We start from the raw sequence: 21,111 nt of genomic DNA on the forward strand, positions 1-21,111 counted from the left end.
GTTTGCGTGATGGCGTGTTGTGTGTTGGCGTGATGGCGTGATGGCGTGTTGTGTGATGGCGTGTTGGCGTGATGGCGTGTTGTGTGTTGGCATGTTTGCGTGATGGCGTGTTGTGTGATGGCGTGTTGGGTGTTGGCATGTTGTGTGTTGGCATGTTTGCGTGATGGCGTGTTGTGTGTTGGCATGTTTGCGTGATGGCGTGTTGTGTGTTGGCATGATGGCGTGTTGTGTGTTGGCATGTTTGCGTGTTGGCGTGATGGCGTGTTGTGTGTTGGCGTGTTGGCGTGATGGCGTGATGGCGTGTTGTGTGTTGGCATGTTTGCGTGATGGCGTGTTGTGTGTTGTCATGATGGCGTGTTGTGTGTTGGCATGTTTGCGTGATGGCGTGTTGTGTGTTGGCGTGTTGAGTTTTGGCGTGTTGGCATGATGGCGTGTTGTGCGTTGACGTGTTTGGGTGTTGGCGTGTTGAGTTTTAGCGTGTTGAGTTTTGGCGTGTTGTGTGTTGGCATGAAGGCGTGTTGAGTTTTGGCGTGATTGTGTCTTTGCGTGTTTGTGTCTTTGCGTGTTTGCATGATGGCGTGTCGTGTGTTGGCGTGTTGTGTGTCTCACCTGCAGCGATGAGCATGGAGCAGAGCGTTGGCGAGCCCTGGCTGGCGGCCAGGTGAAGCGACGTGTTTCCTCCAAACGTGCAGGCGTTGATGTCCGCCTTCAGCTGGGAACGACACACATCATGTCAATGATTGGATCCCAGGTGTGATCGGGACGTAGCCACGCCTGTCTGTGTGTGTTTCTTACCTCTGTGATGAGCATACAGGCCACCTTGAACAGGTTCTCTTTGACAGCCAGATGCAGTGCCGTGTTCCCACTCTTCAGCTCAGGTGCATTTATTTTGGCTCCGCCCTCCACAAGCAGACGGAGGCAGCGCTCGCCATCCCTCCTCACGGCCAGGTGTAGCGGATGAAGACCTGACAGACACAGTCACAGAGTCTCAGTTTCAGCCTCGGCCTCGGATTCTCTGAACCTCAGGTGACTGATGTGCTCTTACCGTGGTAGTCAGGGATGTTGACCAGGTGGGCATGGCGTTCCCCCAGGTGAGCCAGCATGAGGCGGAGTGTGTTGCTGTCTCCGGCCACTGCGGCCAGGTGGAGCGGGCTGCGGCCATCTTTGTCCTGCAAGCTGGGGTCGGCTCCGGCTCTGAGCAGCACCTCCACCACCTTCAGCTGCCGGGTGATCACCGCCAGGTGGAGAGGAGTCTGAGGTAAGCAAAGGGGGCGGAGTTAGCAGGCTATCCATTTACTCACCAGGTGGGTGTGTAGCGTTGTGACTACCTGTCGCAGGTGGATGTGTAGTGTTGTGACTACCTGTCGCAGGTGAATGTATAGCGTGACTACCTGTTGCAGGTGGATGTGTAGCGTGACTACCTGTTGCAGGTGGATGTGTAGCGTGACTACCTGTCGCAGGTGGGTGTGTAGTGTTGTGACTACCTGTCGCAGGTGAATGTGTAGTGTTGTGACTACCTGTTGCAGGTGGGTGTGTAGTGTTGTGACTACCTGTTGCAGGTGGGTGTGTAGTTGTGCCTACCTGTTGCAGGTGGGTGTGTAGTTGTGCCTACCTGTTGCAGGTGGGTGTGTAGTTGTGCCTACCTGTTGCAGGTGGGTGTGTAGTGTTGTGACTACCTGTTGCAGGTGGGTGTGTAGTGTTGTGACTACCTGTCGCAGGTGGGTGTGTAGTGTTGTGACTTCCTGTCGCAGGTGGGTGTGTAGTGTTGTGACTTCCTGTCGCAGGTGAATGTGTAGCGTTGTGACTACCTGTCGCAGGTGGATGTGTAGCGTTGTGACTACCTGTCGCAGGTGAATGTGTAGTGTTGTGACTTCCTGTCGCAGGTGGATGTGTAGTGTTGTGACTACCTGTCGCAGGTGGATGTGTAGTGTTGTGACTTCCTGTCGCAGGTGGGTGTGTAGTGTTGTGACTTCCTGTCGCAGGTGGATGTGTAGTGTTGTGACTTCCTGTCGCAGGTGAATGTGTAGTGTTGTGACTTCCTGTCGCAGGTGGATGTGTAGTGTTGTGACTACCTGTCGCAGGTGGATGTGTAGTGTTGTGACAACCTGTCGCAGGTGAGTGTGTAGTGTTGTGACTACCTGTCGCAGGTGGATGTGTAAAGTTGTGACTACCTGTTGCAGGTGGATGTGTAAAGTTGTGACTACCTGTTGCAGGTGGATGTGTAAAGTTGTGACTACCTGTCGCAGGTGAGTGTGTAGTGTTGTGACTACCTGTCGCAGGTGGGTGTGTAGTGTTGTGACTTCCTGTCGCAGGTGAATGTGTAGTGTTGTGACTACCTGTCGCAGGTGGATGTGTAGTGTTGTGACTACCTGTCGCAGGTGAATGTGTAGTGTTGTGACTACCTGTCGCAGGTGGATGTGTAGTGTTGTGACTACCTGTCGCAGGTGGATGTGTAGTGTTGTGACTTCCTGTCGCAGGTGGATGTGTAGCGTTGTGACTACCTGTCGCAGGTGAGTGTGTAGTGTTGTGACTTCCTGTCGCAGGTGGGTGTGTAGTGTTGTGACTACCTGTCGCAGGTGAATGTGTAGCGTTGTGACTACCTGTCGCAGGTGAATGTGTAGCGTTGTGACTACCTGTCGCAGGTGAATGTGTAGCGTTGTGACTACCTGTCGCAGGTGAGTGTGTAGTGTTGTGACTACCTGTTGCAGGTGAATGTGTAGTGTTGTGACTACCTGTCGCAGGTGAGTGTGTAGTGTTGTGACTTCCTGTCGCAGGTGAATGTGTAGTGTTGTGACTACCTGTTGCAGGTGAATGTGTAGTGTTGTGACTACCTGTCGCAGGTGAGTGTGTAGCGTTGTGACTACCTGTCGCAGGTGAGTGTGTAGTGTTGTGACTTCCTGTCGCAGGTGGGTGTGTAGTGTTGTGACTACCTGTCGCAGGTGAATGTGTAGCGTTGTGACTACCTGTCGCAGGTGAATGTGTAGCGTTGTGACTACCTGTCGCAGGTGAATGTGTAGTGTTGTGACTACCTGTCGCAGGTGAGTGTGTAGTGTTGTGACTTCCTGTCGCAGGTGAATGTGTAGCGTTGTGACTACCTGTCGCAGGTGAATGTGTAGCGTTGTGACTACCTGTTGCAGGTGGGTGTGTAGTGTTGTGACTTCCTGTCGCAAGTGAATGTGTAGCGTTGTGACTACCTGTTGCAGGTGGGTGTGTAGTGTTGTGACTACCTGTCGCAGGTGAGTGTGTAGTGTTGTGACTACCTGTCGCAGGTGGGTGTGTAGTGTTGTGACTACCTGTCGCAGGTGAATGTGTAGTGTTGTGACTACCTGTCGCAGGTGGGTGTGTAGTGTTGTGACTACCCGTTGCGGGTGGGTGTGTAGTGTTGTGACTACCTGTCGCGGGTGGGTGTGTAGTGTTGTGACTACCTGTTGCAGGTGGGTGTGTAGTGTTGTGACTACCTGTTGCGGGTGGGTGTGTAGTGTTGTGACTACCTGTCGCGGGTGGGTGTGTAGTGTTGTGACTACCTGTTGCAGGTGGGTGTGTAGTGTTGTGACTACCTGTTGCAGGTGGGTGTGTAGTGTTGTGACTACCTGTTGCAGGTGAATGTGTAGTGTTGTGACTACCTGTTGCAGGTGGGTGTGTAGTGTTGTGACTACCTGTCGCGGGTGGGTGTGTAGTGTTGTGACTACCTGTTGCAGGTGGGTGTGTAGTGTTGTGACTACCTGTTGCAGGTGGGTGTGTAGTGTTGTGCCTACCTGTTGCAGGTGGTTGGTTGTGTTCAGGATGTTTTGCTGCTGGCTGCTCAGCAGAGTATGGATAAGTTGCTGGATCACACCCGTCTGCTGGTGGATGATGGCCAGGTGTAACGGGCTGACAGGAAAGAAAACAAAATTATTATAAATATTATAAATTTTATTTTATAAATATAACATAATAAATATATATAAATATTATTATATAATATTATCAATTATAATATTATTATTATTATTATTATTATATATAATTATTATACATATATAAAAACATAATAAATATATACAAATATAATTTTATAAATATAAATTTTATTATTATAAAAGAAAACTGAATTATTAATAGCCAGACGTAAAGCTGTTAAATTCCCAGCAGACTCACGTGTCTCCGTTGGCGTCCTGGACGCCACACAGGTGTCTCTGCAGGGCGAGCAGGATGCGGGCGTCCCCGGTGCTGCAGTAATGCAGCAGGGCGGCGGCGGTCTGCCGGGCGCTGTGAGACACTCTGCTGCTGAGGGTGGCGGCTGAGACACAACAACAACACACCTGTAAACATCAACAGCAAACAGAGAGACAAACCGACGTCCGACCCGGTTCTTCTTACCGATGTGAAGCAGCTGCTGCTGCAGCGGCGAGCCCGTCTGCCCGCCACTCTGCTGCTGGGGGGTGGAGCCTGACATCTGAGCCCCGCCCCCTCCGGTGAAGCCCGCGAAGCTCCCTGTGAAGAAAGACCCGCCTCCGCCTCCGTTCATCTGCGGCTGGAACTGAAACCCTTCAGAAAACAAGCAGATGTGGATCAGTGCGGTTCTGATTCTGAAAGATGGGCTTCTGAGACGATCCGAAACCAGAATCTGCCTCCATCCCAGAGATACTCATTCCGCGGCTCCTCAAGCTTTAATTGGCGGCTCGCACTCGCATAGTAGTTTATAACAATATGGTAACAATAACAATACATTTTTCCAAATAACACACAGCGAATACTGCACAGTATTAAGTATTTTTATTAAGTTTGCGTTCGCAGCCCGCTTAAACCGCCGTCACACTTGACCGCAGAGCACGCTAGCTCCTTTAGCCAGAGCACGCTAGCTCCTTTAGCCAGAGCACGCTAGCTCCTTTAGACAGCGCACGCTAGCTCCTTTAGCCAGAGCACGCTAGCTCCTTTAGCCAGAGCACGCTAGCTCCTTTAGCCAGAGCACGCTAGCTCCTTTAGCCAGCGCACGCTAGCTCCTTTGGCCAGAGCACGCTAGCTCCTTTGGCCAGAGCACGCTAGCTCCTTTGGCCAGAGCACGCTAGCTCCTTTAGCCAGCGCACGCTAGCTCCTTTGGCCAGAGCACGCTAGCTCCTTTAGCCAGAGCACGCTAGCTCCTTTGGCCAGAGCACGCTAGCTCCTTTAGCCAGCGCACGCTAGCTCCCTTAGTCAGCGCGAGATGCAGGCACCATGGGTCGGTTTTTAATCAAAAAAGGGCAAAAACCAGCACAGAAACCAGCACAGAAACCATGCTCATCCTGAATGTCTCACTATGATTACAACAACAAACTACAAATACAACATGAAGAAAGTCGAGGACTCATCCCAGTATTAAGGTAAATGTGGTCTGAATTGAAAATGTATTGGCTGTGTTGTTTCTTTTTCTGTGGGAGGTTTTATGTGTAGAAATGCATATTTGCTAAAAGGGACTTTAGTATGTTGTGGTAAAAGTGGCTCTGCCCTTGAATTGGCTGCCAATGTGGCTCTTAGTGAAATAAATAGTGAGTATCTCTGAGTTACATCAACACGACTGAACCTCTTCATCAGGGATCCATACCTGCTCCTCCTCCTCCTGTGGCTCCTCCCCCTCCGAATCCCCCGGCTCCGCCCCCTCTTCCTCCGGCTCCTCCTCCTCTCCAGTCGAAGTGAGGCAGCGGTTTCTGCTTCTTCCTCAGAACCTCCTCTTTGTCTGAAAGACAGCAGGAGAGGCTGGAAACTACAGACCAGTGGGAGGAAAAAGCCCGTTTCATGTGTGTAGGTGGAGCTGAAACCCGATGGAAACGGGGGTTTCCATGGCAGCCACTGACCTTGGACCTGTGGGATGTAGGTGAACTGTTTCGGGTCGCTGCTGTCGCCGGCCTTCTTCCTCCTCAGCTGCAGGAAGACGGTGACGGCCCGCTCGATCTCCGTGCTGTGATAGGCCGGCGTTTTGAACACGATGGCGTACTGATGGGAGACAGAGACGTGTCACTTCCTGTTCATCCGCCCCATCATCAGAAACATTTACTCTCTTCAGAATATTTTCCTAATTTGAGGTTCGGACGGACGTGAAGGCTCCACACAAACGTCGTGGTTGAGCTAAGCTCCGCCTCTTTCAGATGATGTCACTACGTGTCTTTAAACATTAAATGTTACCAAACTTCCTCCATCTGTGTCAGAAGCTTCTGTGATGATGAAATATTCTGAGTTGGTTTTTAGGATCTTTTAACCCTCTAATACTCTGATACCTGATTTAAAACAACTTAATTTCTTTCCTTTAAAAACAACTTAAAAACATTACATCACATTACGGTCATTCTGCAGATGCTTTTAACCAAAGCGACTTACAATAAGTGTGTTCAACATCGGTAGGCAAAAGAACTTCAGGTCACCAGAAATCATAAGTACATTTCCTGCCAAAACCAAACAGCTGAGAGCAGAACTAGTGCAGAGTAAGTGCAGTAAGTCAGGTAAAAACGTCATATGTTAATATTTTTTTCCACTTTTTTTTCATAAATCTTTTATTCCACTTCAGTTCTGATCATAACTACCAAGCTTTCAATTATTTTAAAAAAAATTAACCCTTTAGATGCCAATTTGAACTTTTTAGCTCAAATTTTAAGCCTCTAGGTGCCAGTATTTTCAAAATATGGAATGCAAAGTGGAATTATTGAGTAGGGATAATTATGGTCTGGGATATGTCAATGATTAGCAACAACATTGATTTTTAAGGATTTTTAATTAAAAATTTATTAATGAATGAATTAAAAATGAATTTTGTCCCCTTCTAAAATGATCCCAAAAACATCATATATTAATATTTTTTTTCATAAATCTTTTATTCCATTTCGTTTAGGTGTTGTTCTGCGGTTCTGCTCATTACTTTAGTCTCAGACTCAGTAACTAGTCAAACAAACAAAACTGTTTCCAGGATGCAGATTATTAATCTGATGAACGTCAGCAGCCGGTTTGAAGGAATTTCCCCCTGAGCTCAGATCAGATGAGCTGCTAACACATTATTTCCTTCATGCAAATGAAGCTGTGACTCGTTCACACGTTCAGCAGCTTTGGGTCTGAAAGGATTAGAGTTCGTTTCTCCTTTCAGACGCTCTGGAACATCTGGATTTACACCGATCTCACATTAACACTCCTCACCTGTTTGTGGACGTCAGTGGGCGAGAAGTCCCCGAACGCCTCCCAGCCTCCCTCATCGTCCTCCTCGTAGAAACGGATCTCAATATCATCTGAGGGCACAGCACAGATGCATGATGGGAAATGAGTCCTGAGCGGGCAGACTCTGGCTCTGTTCGAAACCGCATACTTCTCCTACTACTCCTACTAACTTTAACCTTTTTTAAGTTCCCGGATGCATACTAGATTCTCCTAAATGTTGGGTATGCATCATGAGGTTACTACTCATACTCAAACTACCCAAGATGCAACGTAACGTGACGTCGCTGATCGTCATTTCCTGTCAAAACGGCAGTTTCAAGCTAGCTACAACAAGGGTAGGTTCACTTCCTGTTTTCAAAACAAAAGCACCAATTGTATGGTAATGGCTTTCCCTATGATAAAAGGCAACGGGTATTTTATTTTGTGAAAATAACAGGAAGTGCGTTAGCTCACTGCGGCTAGCTTTAGTAGCGCCGAATTCGTGGGAACAGAATGGTAAACAGCCGGTATTTTGTCAGGTTTTCAACACGTTGGGGATCTAAACGACTACTTTCTCTCCTGAAAATGTTTCAAATGTTGCTAAAGTTTACAGAGTTTAGAGCTTAAGAGAAATCAGCTTCAGGCCGGCTGATTTCGGCTCGGGCAGGAGCGCAATGCATTGTGGGTAAACGCTCTGCATACTGTCTGATCGATGAGTATGTAGTATGTAGTATGCAGTATGCAGTATGTAGTATGCAATATGCAGAATGTAGTATGTACTATGTAGTATGCAGTATGTAGTATGTAGTATGTACTATGTAGTATGTAGTATGTAGTATGAAGTATGAAGTATGTACTATGTAGTATGTACTATGTACTATGTACTATGTAGTATGTAGTATGTAGTATGCAGTATGGAAGTATGTAGTATGTACTAATGTAGTATGCAGTATGCAGTATGTAGTATGTACTATGTAGTATGTAGTATGTAGTATGAAGTATGTAGTATGTACTATGTACTATGTAGTATGCAGTATGTACTATGTAGTATGTAGTATGCAGTATGTACTATGTAGTATGTAGTATGCAGTATGTAGTATGTAGTATGTAGTATGCAGTATGCAGTATGTAGTATGTAGTATGTAGTATGTAGTATGCAGTATGTAGTATGTAGTATTAAACACAGTAGTTTCGAACACAGCCTCTGACGGACGGAACTTGTTCTCACCTTTCTGAACTTTGTCGCAGAGCAGGAAGATCTCGTCTCCTCCAAGCACCGAGCCGTTCGTCTTATCCATCCGGGAGATCTTCAGGTTGGAGGCGTTGGGCGACTCTGTGGGTGGAAACAGAGCCTTCAGTTATCAGGCCCCTCTCTGAGGAACCAGCTGCCAGTTTGGGAGGCAGAGCCTTCAGTTATCAGGCCCCTCTCTGTGGAACCAGCTGCCAGTTTGGGAGGCAGAGCCTTCAGTTATCAGGCCCCTCTCTGAGGAACCAGCTGCCAGTTTGGGAGGCAGAGCCTTCAGTTATCAGGCCCCTCTCTGAGGAACCAGCTGCCAGTTTGGGAGGCAGAGCCTTCAGTTATCAGGCCCCTCTCTGAGGAACCAGCTGCCAGTTTGGGAGGCAGAGCCTTCAGTTATCAGGCCCCTCTCTGTGGAACCAGCTGCCAGTTTGGGAGGCAGAGCCTTCAGTTATCAGGCCCCTCTCTGAGGAACCAGCTGCCAGTTTGGGAGGCAGAGCCTTCAGTTATCAGGCCCCTCTCTGTGGAACCAGCTGCCAGTTTGGGAGGCAGAGCCTTCAGTTATCAGGCCCCTCTCTGAGGAACCAGCTGCCAGTTTGGGAGGCAGAGCCTTCAGTTATCAGGCCCCTCTCTGTGGAACCAGCTGCCAGTTTGGGAGGCAGAGCCTTCAGTTATCAGGCCCCTCTCTGAGGAACCAGCTGCCAGTTTGGGAGGCAGAGCCTTCAGTTATCAGGCCCCTCTCTGTGGAACCAGCTGCCAGTTTGGGAGGCAGAGCCTTCAGTTAACAGGCCCCTCTCTGTGGAACCAGCTGCCAGTTTGGGAGGCAGAGCCTTCAGTTATCAGGCCCCTCTCTGTGGAACCAGCTGCCAGTTTGGGAGGCAGAGCCTTCAGTTATCAGGCCCCTCTCTGTGGAACCACCTGCCAGTTTGGGAGGCAGAGCCTTCAGTTATCAGGCCCCTCTCTGTGGAACCGGCTGCCAGTTTGGGAGGCAGAGCCTTCAGTTATCAGGCCCCTCTCTGTGGAACCAGCTGCCAGTTTGGGAGGCAGAGCCTTCAGTTATCAGGCCCCTCTCTGTGGAACCAGCTGCCAGTTTGGGAGGCTGAGCCTTCAGTTAACAGGCCCCTCTCTGTGGAACCAGCTGCCAGTTTGGGAGGCAGAGCCTTCAGTTATCAGGCCCCTCTCTGTGGAACCAGCTGCCAGTTTGGGAGGCAGAGCCTTCAGTTATCAGGCCCCTCTCTGTGGAAACAGCTGCCAGTTTAGGAGGCAGAGCCTTCAGTTATCAGGCCCCTCTCTGTGGAAACAGCTGCCAGTTTGGGAGGCAGAGCCTTCAGTTATCAGGCCCCTCTCTGTGGAACCAGCTGCCAGTTTGGGAGGCAGAGCCTTCAGTTATCAGGCCCCTCTCTGTGGAACCAGCTGCCAGTTTGGGAGGCAGAGCCTTCAGTTATCAGGCCCCTCTCTGTGGAACCAGCTGCCAGTTTGGGAGGCAGAGCCTTCAGTTATCAGGCCCCTCTCTGTGGAACCAGCTGCCAGTTTGGGAGGCAGAGCCTTCAGTTATCAGGCCCCTCTCTGTGGAACCAGCTGCCAGTTTGGGAGGCAGAGCCTTCAGTTATCAGGCCCCTCTCTGTGGAACCAGCTGCCAGTTTGGGAGGCAGAGCCTTCAGTTATCAGGCCCCTCTCTGTGGAACCAGCTGCCAGTTTGGGAGGCAGAGCCTTCAGTTATCAGGCCCCTCTCTGTGGAACCAGCTGCCAGTTTGGGAGGCAGAGCCTTCAGTTAACAGGCCCCTCTCTACCTTTAAGTTCAGGCCTAAAACTTACAACACAGTCGCCTCGTGCACGCTCAGGATGGTGGAGTGGATCAGATTGTGATTTGGGGCTTTATAAATAAAACTTCATGTGAGGCCGAATGATCTAAACAACAGCTAACAGCAGCTCTGCTCTGTCTTTGGGTTTGGTGGTCGTTCTGTTTCTGAAACTCACTGCTGTCGTAGATGGGGTTGGACACGACAGGTTTCAGCGCTCTGGTGAAGCCGCCGTTGCTGTCCTGCAGGTAGGCGGTGAACCTGAGCCGGACGATGTTCAGGTCCATGGCCTTGCCCAGCTCCTTGGCCTCCTTCAGGATGGAGGCTTCTTCACCTTCTGTGGAGATCAGATTCAAAGATGAAGTAAAGACTCATAGACTCATATTGTATCTGTAAGGTTTATTATTATTCCGCCATCTTTCTTTCTTTCTTATTCTTTGCAAAAGGTATGCGAAAACTCACGAAATTTTGCGAGCGCCACCTGCCAGGCGACGACATGAAAGAATCTAAGCTTTATATTTTTGGGAGTCGCTCATTGACTCTGTAGCGCCCCCTACGGTGCTTAAAAATGGTCCCCGCATTGGGGTTAGTTTGGCGTGGGACGACAAAATTCGGTACACTCATTCATCATGCCCAGACGCACAAAAAAAAGTCTCATGCCGCCATGGTCCCACATCCACAGGAAGGCGGCCATTTTGGATGGAAAGTGCGTTTTGGTGCCATTTTTGCCCGATTCCACGCCTGCATATGATCGAACTCGTCCTACAGATTTAATGCTACAGACTTCAAACTTGGCCAGGTTACTCTTAAGACATGGAGGGAAAAATTCATTATGCAACCTTTCCAAACTCTGAACGGTGTGGGCGTGGCCAGGCGGTGAAAATCGTGTGATGGCGTTTGCGATTTGAAAGCCTTATCATCATCACAAAGTCATGAAACTTGGCACACACGTCCACCCTGACGACCTCGTACGTACGCAGAGGGTATCGTGTGTGGGCGGAGCTGCGAGACAACGGCGTCCAGCGCATGCCCCAACGCACGCACATCTGGGTCCCGCATACAGCTGCTTCCAGCTTTCTAGTTTTATTTGTTTCTCTTTATATTCTTTTATGTATTTTTAATGCTTCTTCCACTCCCTGCTGCAATGCTTTTATTTTATGTGAAGCACTTTGAACTGTTTTGTACATGAAATGTGCTACAAATAAATTTGATTTGATTTGATAAAGACGAGGAGCAGGAACATCTCCTCTCACAGGTGTTCAGGTGTGTGTGTTCAGGTGTGTGTTCAGGTGTGTGTTCAGGGTGTGTGTGTTCAGGTGTGTGTTCAGGTGTGTGTTCAGGGTGTGTGTGTTCAGGTGTGTGTTCAGGTGTGTGTTCAGGGTGTGTGTGTTTAGGTGTGTGTTCAGGGTGTGTGTGTTTAGGTGTGTGTTCAGGTGTGTGTTCAGGGTGTGTGTGTTTAGGTGTGTGTTCAGGGTGTGTTCAGGGTGTGTGTGTTCAGGTGTGTGTTCAGGTGTGTGTTCAGGGTGTGTGTGTTCAGGTGTGTGTTCAGGTGTGTGTTCAGGGTGTGTGTGTTTAGGTGTGTGTTCAGGTGTGTATGTTCAGGTGTGTGTTCAGATGTGTGTTCAGGTGTGTGTTCAGGTGTGTGTTCAGGTGTGTGTTCAGGTGTGTGTTCAGGGTGTGTGTGTTCAGGTGTGTGTTCAGGTGTGTGTTCAGGGTGTGTGTGTTCAGGTGTGTGTTCAGGTGTGTGTTCAGGGTGTGTGTGTTCAGGTGTGTGTTCAGGTGTGTGTTCAGGGTGTGTGTGTTTAGGTGTGTGTTCAGGTGTGTATGTTCAGGTGTGTGTTCAGATGTGTGTTCAGGTGTGTGTTCAGGTGTGTGTTCAGGGTGTGTGTGTTTAGGTGTGTGTTCAGGTGTGTATGTTCAGATGTGTGTTCAGGTGTGTGTTCAGGTGTGTGTTCAGGGTGTGTGTGTTCAGGTGTGTGTTCAGGTGTGTGTTCAGGGTGTGTGTGTTCAGGTGTGTGTGTTCAGGTGTGTGTTCAGGTGTGTGTTCAGGGTGTGTGTGTTCAGGTGTGTGTTCAGGTGTGTGTTCAGGGTGTGTGTGTTCAGGTGTGTGTGTTCAGGTGTGTGTGTTCAGGTGTGTGTTCAGGGTGTGTATGTGTGTACCTGTCAGGTGACAGTGTGTTCCCTTCTGTCTCTTCCTCTCCTCTCGCAGCCTTCTGGTCAGCACCTCTACAACACCTTTCTTGGTCACATGGAGGATCCCCAGGTTACTGAACCTACAGGAAGTGACATCACATATTTAACAGATAACCTACAGGAAGTGACATCACAGCTTTAACCTTCAGCAGTCAGATTATTTTCTGCAGTTTTATTCTCATGAAGTCACATTTTCAGCTGAATGGAACCAACTAAAATGAATTCTAAGCGATGTGATTGGATACTGACGAGGCTGTGAGGTCGTTGGGCCCGATGTCCAGCGTGCAGGTGCCGCTCTCCGTGCAGTGGCGCCCCACCAGGCTGTGGGCGTGGACCCGGGGCGGGTCGGTGTGGGTCACCAGCTGCACCTCCACCCGGGCGTGACCCATGTAGTTGTTGATCTAAAAACACACCGTGACACGCCGTGGTCAGACAAGAAGAAGAAGAAGAAGAAGCAGTTCCTGATGTGGCGGCGCTCACCTTCACCGTAGGGTAGGTCCTCCTGTTCTTCTCGCTGGAGGCCCCTGGGAGCCCGCCGTGAGACGGACCCTCGCACTCATAACGGAAGCGAAAGCCCCTCTGGAAGAAAAAACAGCGACGGGTTAGTTAGTGAGCAGGTTAGTTAGTGAACAGGTTAGTTAGTTAGTGAGCAGGTTAGTTAGTGAACAGGTTAGTTAGTTAGTGAGCAGGTTAGTTAGTCAGTGAACAGGCTCGTCAGTGAGCAGGTTAGTTAGTCAGTGAGCAGGTTAGTTAGTCAGTGAGCAGGTTAGTTAGTCAGTGAACAGGCTCGTCAGTGAGCAGGTTAGTTAGTCAGTGAGCAGGTTAGTTAGTCAGTGAGCAGGTTAGTTAGTCAGTGAACAGGCTCGTCAGTGAGCAGGTTAGTTAGTCAGTGAGCAGGTTAGTCAGTGAGCAGGTTAGTTAGTCAGTGAGCAGGTTAGTTAGTCAGTGAGCAGGTTAGTTAGTCAGTGAACAGGCTCGTCAGTCAGTGAGCAGGTTAGTTAGTCAGTGAGCAGGTTAGTTAGTGAGCAGGTTAGTTAGTCAGTGAACAGGCTCGTCAGTGAGCAGGTTAGTTAGTCAGTGAACAGGCTCGTCAGTGAGCAGGTTAGTTAGTCAGTGAACAGGCTCGTCAGTGAGCAGGTTAGTTAGTCAGTGAGCAGGTTAGTTAGTGAGCAGGTTAGTTAGTCAGTGAACAGGCTCGTCAGTGAGCAGGTTAGTTAGTCAGTGAACAGGCTCGTCAGTGAGCAGGTTAGTTAGTCAGTGAACAGGCTCGTCAGTGAGCAGGTTAGTTAGTCAGTGAACAGGCTCGTCAGTGAGCAGGTTAGTTAGTCAGTGAGCAGGTTAGTTAGTCAGTGAGCAGGTTAGTTAGTCAGTGAACAGGCTCGTCAGTAAGCAGGTTAGTTAGTCAGTGAACAGGTTAGTTAGTCAGTGAGCAGGTTAGTTAGTCAGTGAGCAGGTGTTCTCTGTTCGGAGGAAGATGATGACAGATCCTCCCTCTATGCAGATGACACTCAGCTGTATTTCTCTTTAAGATGTTTCTCAGCTGCTCAGACTCTGTTAAAAGTTGGATGTCTGACAGCTTTCTGCACCTTAATGCAGAGGAAACTGAGTCTGAGCCCCACAGATCTGCTTCTCAGCTCAGGGAGACTCTGAGGTCATGTGATCAGGGCCTGAGGTCATGTGATCAGAGCCTGAGGTCATGTGATCAGGGTCTGAGGTCATGTGATCAGGGTCTGAGGTCATGTGATCAGGGCCTGAGGTCATGTGATCAGGGCCTGAGGTCATGTGATCAGGGCCTGAGGTCATGTGATCAGAGCCTGAGGTCATGTGATCAGAGCCTGAGGTCATGTGATCAGGGCCTGAGGTCATGTGATCAGGGCCTGAGGTCATGTGATCAGGGCCTGAGGTCATGTGATCAGGGTCTGAGGTCATGTGATCAGGGTCTGAGGTCATGTGATCAGGGTCTGAGGTCATGTGATCAGGGCCTGAGGTCATGTGATCAGGGCCTGAGGTCATGTGATCAGGGTCTGAGGTCATGTGATCAGGGTCTGAGGTCATGTGATCAGGGCCTGAGGTCATGTGATCAGGGCCTGAGGTCATGTGATCAGGGCCTGAGGTCATGTGATCAGAGCCTGAGGTCATGTGATCAGGGTCTGAGGTCATGTGATCAGGGCCTGAGGTCATGTGATCAGGGTCTGAGGTCATGTGATCAGGGTCTGAGGTCATGTGATCAGGGTCTGAGGTCATGTGATCAGAGCCTGAGGTCATGTGATCAGAGCCTGAGGTCATGTGATCAGGGCCTGAGGTCATGTGATCAGGGTCTGAGGTCATGTGATCAGGGTCTGAGGTCATGTGATCAGGGTCTGAGGTCATGTGATCAGGGCCTGAGGTCATGTGATCAGGTCCTCTCAGCTTTTGAAACTTTGTGATGTTTATCCTTAAAGCTGCTGGACTGATAAAATGTGACTGACTTATCGTGGTGCCAGTTTCAGGCTTCAGATTAAAACTTTTTTAAGAGTTTAACTTCTTTAAAAAACATCAACCAACAGGAATCAGTTTTATGTGAACAGCTGACGTCTGATCATGTGATCCTCTTCGACTGAATATTTGGGGATTTTTGACCAAAACAAATGAAAAACATGACGATCATGTGGGCTGAATGAGTGTTTCCTCAGAAGTTCTAAATTAAACTGGAACTTTAAGCTGTTTGGCCACACGGTGGCGCCACAATCTATTTATTCTGTGTTAATTGTATCATTTTACTCATATTTAGACTAAAATCTTATTATGCGACAGCTGTTTTGTTATGATGTCTGGGGATTTCAGGTTTGTACATCCGGGTTCTTCCCTGGCGCAGGTCACATGACCTTCAGAAACTCCTGTTTGGGCTCATCGGACTTTATGACTGTTGGGAAAACCCTGGAAAGCAGGAAGTTAAAGCTGAGGGGAATCACCACTGTGACGAGCGTTTGAGGTCAAAGGTCATGTTTGCTCTTTGTCCTTTTTTAGAACAACCTGCAGAACAGAGTCTTCCTCGCTCACAGCTTCTGATTTTAACTCGACGGGAAAAAAAAACTACTTTAAGTCTTTAAGCTCTGAAATGTTTTAGTTTTCCATAAAACGCTGTTTTAAACAAAGACTTGCAGCTGATTAATATTTAACTGCACTAACTTATTAACTATTGATTTGAGATGGAATAAAACAATGAATGTAACTTATAATACATCTCGTTACATCCATCTTATTGTTGGTTTTGTGCTTTCATACCATGTAACATCATAGTATTCGCTTAAATTATAATGAAATATAATTTCATAGGTTTTTATTGTCTTACTGTTTATTTAAGAAAATATGTGTTAGGAATTTTACTTGATAAGTTTTAAGCTAACAGGTGATAAAGTACCAATGAAACGAGTTTAAAACGAATTAAAACTGGTTTAAAACTGACTAAACTCAGAACAGCAGCTAACAGGTGATAAAGTACCAACGAAATATCATATAAAGAAAGAAGAAAAATAAACATAAATATATAAACAACATCTCCGTAAAATTAAACTAAGGATACAGACAAAATGTAGCTAATATTCTTCTAGATAAAATGTTAATTCAGCATCTTAAGGCTATAAAACATCACATCCTGTTAGTAGAAACTAATATTTAACGTGTTTTTACGTGTTTGCGTGACTCAGAGTTTTCTATTGTCTTACTGTTTATTTAAGAAAATATGTGTTAGGAATTTTACTTGATAAGTTTTAAGATAAAGACTGATAAAGTACCAATGAAACTAGTTTAAAACCAACTAAACTCAGATCAACAGATCACCTATTCTTTATTAGTATTTAGAAAATAAATAAAAACGTTATAATAAAATAAAAACTCTCTTATCACCACCAGGTTGCTGAACGGGTTAAATGTGATGTGAAAGCTGTTAATAAATTGATAATTTTGGACAAACAGCTGGAGTCTCCGTCCTCTCCAAACTGACTCAGAGGTGGAAGTTGAAACATGGAGTCGGTTTATGGCTAATTGAGATATTTATTGTGTTTTCTTTGGTTTGAACAAGCTGATAAGAGTCGAACGAGTTTAACGGGCCGTGAGGTCTGAACACTGATGGACAAGAAGACGTCTTAAGGCTGTAACATCTGTGCTGTTGGAGCTCTTTTTCATGGTGTTTTAGCGCAGCAGAAAACAACGTGATGAGGACGTTTGTTCAGGAAAGACTCTTCTCACCTGTTTGGGCTCTTCGATGATCTGAATATAAGGGCCATGAGCTGAAAAACAAGCGACAGGTGAGGTTAACACAGACCCTCACATCAAACCCTGAAGTTCAACGATGACTAACACTTTCTGAAATTCACCTCCAACTATCATTATGTCACCAGTTACAGGAATTTCTACGTGTAATAAATCAATAAAAGGTGGTTTTCCCCCTGATTAAGATCTAGAACAGAGATAGTCATTGTGCGGCTCGCACTCGCATAGCAGCTTATAACAATATGGTACCAATAACAATGTTTTTTTTCAAATAACATACAGCAAATACTGCACAGTGTTTTTATTAATTTTGTGTTTTTGTAGCAGTAGGTATTGTCATTAAGTGTTAATTAAGGCTTAATGGTGTTTCCTAAAGGGGGAAATGTTAAACCTGGCAACGCAGCCCGCTTAAACCACCGTCACACTTGACCGCAGCGCACGCTAGCTCCTTTAGCCAGCGCACGCTAGCTCCTTTAGCCAGCGCACGCTAGCTCCTTTAGCCAGAGCACGCTAGCTCAGTGTTTCTCAATCCTGGTCCTCAAGTACCGCTGCCCTGCATGTTTTCGATGTCTCCCTCCTCCAGCACACCTGATTCAAATGAATGGCTCCTGATCAGGCCACTGCACTGAGTTGATCATTTGAATCAGGTAAACATCGAAAACATGCAGGGCAGTGGTACCTGAGGACCAGGATTGAGAAACACTGCGCTAGTTCCTTTAGCCAGAGCATGCTAGCTCCTTTAGCCAGAGCACGCTAGCTCCTTTAGCCAGCGCACGCTAGCTCCTTTAGCCAGCGCACGCTAGCTCCTTTAGCCAGCGCACGCTAGCTCCTTTAGCCAGCGCACGCTAGCTCCTTTAGCCAGCGCACGCTAGCTCCTTTAGCCAGCGCAAGATGCAGGCACAATGGATCGGTTTTTAACTAAAGAAAGGCAAAAACCAGCACAGAAACCAGCACAGAAACCATGCTCATCCTGAATGTCTCACTATGATTACAACAACAAACTACAAATACAACATGGAGAAAGTCGAGGACTCATCCCAGTATTAAGGTAAATGTGGTCTGAATTGAAAATGTATTGGCTGTGTTGTTTCTTTTTTATATGTGGAAATGCATATTTGCTAAAGGGGACTCAGTATGTTGTGGTAAAAGTGGCTCTGCCCTTGATTTTGCTGCCAACGTGGCTCTGGTGAAATAAATAGTGAGTATCGCTGGTCTACAAAGTGCAGTTCTGGGTTTCCGAAGCTGCTCTTTAGCTTTGGACAGAGGAGGTCTCAGTTTCTGGTAACCAAAGTCCGACGGGCTCTGATGCGTCTGCAGCTCGCCGTCTTCTTATCAAACACCAGAAGTTTCCGGAACATTCTACCCTGGACGGGTTAAAAAGGACCTAAAGACCTCTGAACAAGCGCCCTGAACTCTGTTAAACCCGCAGTGATGTCATCATGACCTCATCATGACCTCAGGGTGTGTGTGAGAGCGCTCACCTGTCTCAGGTATGTAGGGCTCCGTCTTTATGTCCACGGGGGGGATGTAGTCGTACGGCATCAAGTTCAGCTGCAGCTGGAAACCAAACAGAACATCCGTCAGGTTCTGAGCCTTCAAACCCAATCAGTGATCAATAATCAGTGACCAATCAGTGATCAATAATCAGTGATAAATAATCAGTGATCAATCAATCAATGATCAATAATCAGTGATCAATCAATCAATCAGTGATCAATCAATCAATCAATCAGTGATCAATAAGTGATCAATAATCAATCAATCAGTGATCAATAATCAGTGATCAATCAATCAGTGATCAATAATCAGTGATCGATCAATAATCAGTGATCAATCAATCAATCAGTGATCAATAATCAGTGATCAATCAGTGATCAATAATCAGTGATCAATCAATCAATCAGTGATCAATAATCAGTGATCAATCAGTGATCAATAATCAGTGATCAATCAATCAATCAATCAATCAATCAATCAGTGATCAATAATCAGTGATCGATCAATAATCAGTGATCAATCAATCAATCAGTGATCAATAATCAGTGATCAATCAGTGATCAATAATCAGTGATCAATCAATCAATCAATCAGTGATCAATAATCAGTGATCAATCAGTGATCAATAATCAGTGATCAATCAATCAATCAATCAGTGATCAATAATCAGTGATCAATCAATGATCAATAATCAGTGATCAATCAGTGATCAATCAGTGATCAATAATGATCTGCTCAAAGCTTTAACATTTCTAACTAACTCGGATGTGTTTGTTCAGTAAACCAGTCGCTAATGATCAGAAACTGTCAGGCATCAATATGATTGGAAGATTGATCAGGCAGTTCCTGATGTTTCTGATCAGTTCACGAACGAACCACCGCGGTCCATCAGACTTTCCCTCCGTCTGCACGCCGGCCGCCACAGACGGGAAGTCAGACGCCTTTACGCCGAAGCTGACAGGAAGCTGAACTCTGAGCCTTAAAGGGACAGTTCGCCTCTTTAAAGGGACAGTTCGCCTCTTTAAAGGGACAGTTCGCCTCTTTAAAGGGACAGTTCACCTCTTTAAAGGGACAGTTCGCCTCTTTAAAGGGACAGTTCCCCGCTTTAAAGGGACAGTTCGCCTCTTTAAAGGGACAGTTCACCTCTTTAAAGGGACAGTTCGCCTCTTTAAAGGGACAGTTCCCCGCTTTAAAGGGACAGTTCGCCTCTTTAAAGGGACAGTTGGCCTCTTTAAAGGGACAGTTCGCCTCTTTAAAGGGACAGTTGGCCTCTTTAAAGGGACAGTTCGCCTCTTTAAAGGGACAGTTCCCCGCTTTAAAGGGACAGTTCGCCTCTTTAAAGGGACAGTTCCCCGCTTTAAAGGGACAGTTCGCCTCTTTAAAGGGACAGTTCCCCTCTTTAAAGGGACAGTTCGCCTCTTTAAAGGGACAGTTCCCCGCTTTAAAGGGACAGTTCTCCTCTTTAAAGGGACACTTCGCCTCTTTAAAGGGACAGTTCGCCTCTTTAAAGGGACAGTTCCCCTCTTTAAAGGGACAGTTCCCCTCTTTAAAGGGATAGTTCCCCTCTTTAAAGGGACAGTTCGCCTCTTTAAAGGGACAGTTCGCCGCTTTAAAGGGACAGTTCGCCTCTTTAAAAGGACACTTCGCCTCTTTAAAGGGACAGTTCCCCGCTTTAAAGGGACAGTTCGCCTCTTTAAAGGGACAGTTCCCCGCTTTAAAGGGACAGTTCTCCTCTTTAAAGGGACACTTCGCCTCTTTAAAGGGACAGTTCGCCTCTTTAAAGGGACAGTTCCCCTCTTTAAAGGGACAGTTCCCCTCTTTAAAGGGATAGTTCCCCTCTTTAAAGGGACAGTTCGCCTCTTTAAAGGGATAGTTCCCCTCTTTAAAGGGACAGTTCGCCTCTTTAAAGGGACACTTCGCCTCTTTAAAGGGACAGTTCGCCGCTTTAAAGGGACAGTTCGCCTCTTTAAAGGGACAGTTCCCCTCTTTAAAGGGACAGTTCCCCTCTTTAAAGGGATAGTTCCCCTCTTTAAAGGGACAGTTCGCCTCTTTAAAGGGACAGTTCGCCGCTTTAAAGGGACACTTCGCCTCTTTAAAGGGACAGTTCGCCTCTTTAAAGGGACAGTTCGCCTCTTTTGACATGAAGCTGTGTAACATCCCATATCAGCAACATCATTTCTGAACATCTTCTTACCCCCTGCTGCGTCCTGTGAGCAGAGTTCCAGCCTCGTTTTGGTGTTGATGAAGGAAAAAGTCAGAGCTCACAATCTCTTGGCCCTATTTTCTCTCCCTTCGTATCACTGCCTGCTGTGCAGACCGAGCAGCAAACACCGTAACAGGCGCGGCTGTCGGCAGGCGGCAGCAGGCAGTGATACGAAGGGAGAGAAAATAGGGCCAAGAGATTGTGAGGTCTGACTTTTTCCTGGAGAACCATTTTGTGATGCAAATGTATTACTCTGTTGAACGCATATTGTTTTGTACGGAAGCCCAGAGCGGACGTGGTACGTATAAACTTTTTATTGATGGTTTTCTGGAGATAACGAGTTAATTTACCAATGGTTTTCGAGGCCACTTTTTCTCCCCAGTCCGCCCCTGTTTATATGTGTTTATATGTGTTTATATGTGTTTATATGTGTTTTTATATGTTTATATGTGATCGCAGTTTGTTTGTCTTGTAGAGATAACTTTCATATCAGCCCGCGTCCTTTAAGCAGACGGCCGGCTCGCCTGCAGCTCAGCAGGCGTTTACACCTCAGTGACCAGCTGAGGGGACCAGGCCGTCTCCATGGTTACCCAATGATGCCGTTATCGCTTTCTCAAGATAAATAACTCGTTATCTGGAGAAAATGAAATGCTCGTCACACCAGCCGGATTTGCTTTGTGCATTTTCACAAACGCTCCATGTTTGATTCATAGGCGACTTTATTCAGTTTTCAATGAAAGCGGGTAAAATGGGTAAAAAACTCTGACAGAAATACATATAAACACATATAGACACAT

The 21,111-nt window shown here is 47.1% G+C and overlaps 1 protein-coding gene across 1 annotated transcript in view; it reads right to left on the bottom strand.

Annotated features, from left to right (window-relative positions):
• LOC142388281 (nuclear factor NF-kappa-B p100 subunit-like) overlaps positions 1-21,111 on the bottom strand; it is a 35,422-nt gene that overhangs the window by 5,013 nt on the left and 9,298 nt on the right. The window contains exons 4-19 of the mRNA XM_075473363.1: positions 18,096-18,171; positions 16,591-16,631; positions 12,844-12,942; positions 12,613-12,764; positions 12,331-12,443; positions 10,349-10,507; positions 8,363-8,467; positions 7,138-7,226; positions 5,811-5,949; positions 5,561-5,692; positions 4,360-4,527; positions 4,138-4,279; positions 3,756-3,870; positions 1,046-1,253; positions 796-965; positions 610-712 (exon numbers count right to left, since the gene is read on the bottom strand). Of these exons, the coding sequence (XP_075329478.1) occupies positions 610-712; positions 796-965; positions 1,046-1,253; positions 3,756-3,870; positions 4,138-4,279; positions 4,360-4,527; positions 5,561-5,692; positions 5,811-5,949; positions 7,138-7,226; positions 8,363-8,467; positions 10,349-10,507; positions 12,331-12,443; positions 12,613-12,764; positions 12,844-12,942; positions 16,591-16,631; positions 18,096-18,171 (2,011 nt within the window). The remainder of the gene's footprint in view (positions 1-609; positions 713-795; positions 966-1,045; positions 1,254-3,755; positions 3,871-4,137; positions 4,280-4,359; positions 4,528-5,560; positions 5,693-5,810; positions 5,950-7,137; positions 7,227-8,362; positions 8,468-10,348; positions 10,508-12,330; positions 12,444-12,612; positions 12,765-12,843; positions 12,943-16,590; positions 16,632-18,095; positions 18,172-21,111) is intronic.

The sequence above is a fragment of the Odontesthes bonariensis genome, chromosome 2 (assembly GCF_027942865.1).
Source record: "Odontesthes bonariensis isolate fOdoBon6 chromosome 2, fOdoBon6.hap1, whole genome shotgun sequence".
NCBI lineage: Eukaryota > Metazoa > Chordata > Actinopteri > Atheriniformes > Atherinopsidae > Odontesthes > Odontesthes bonariensis.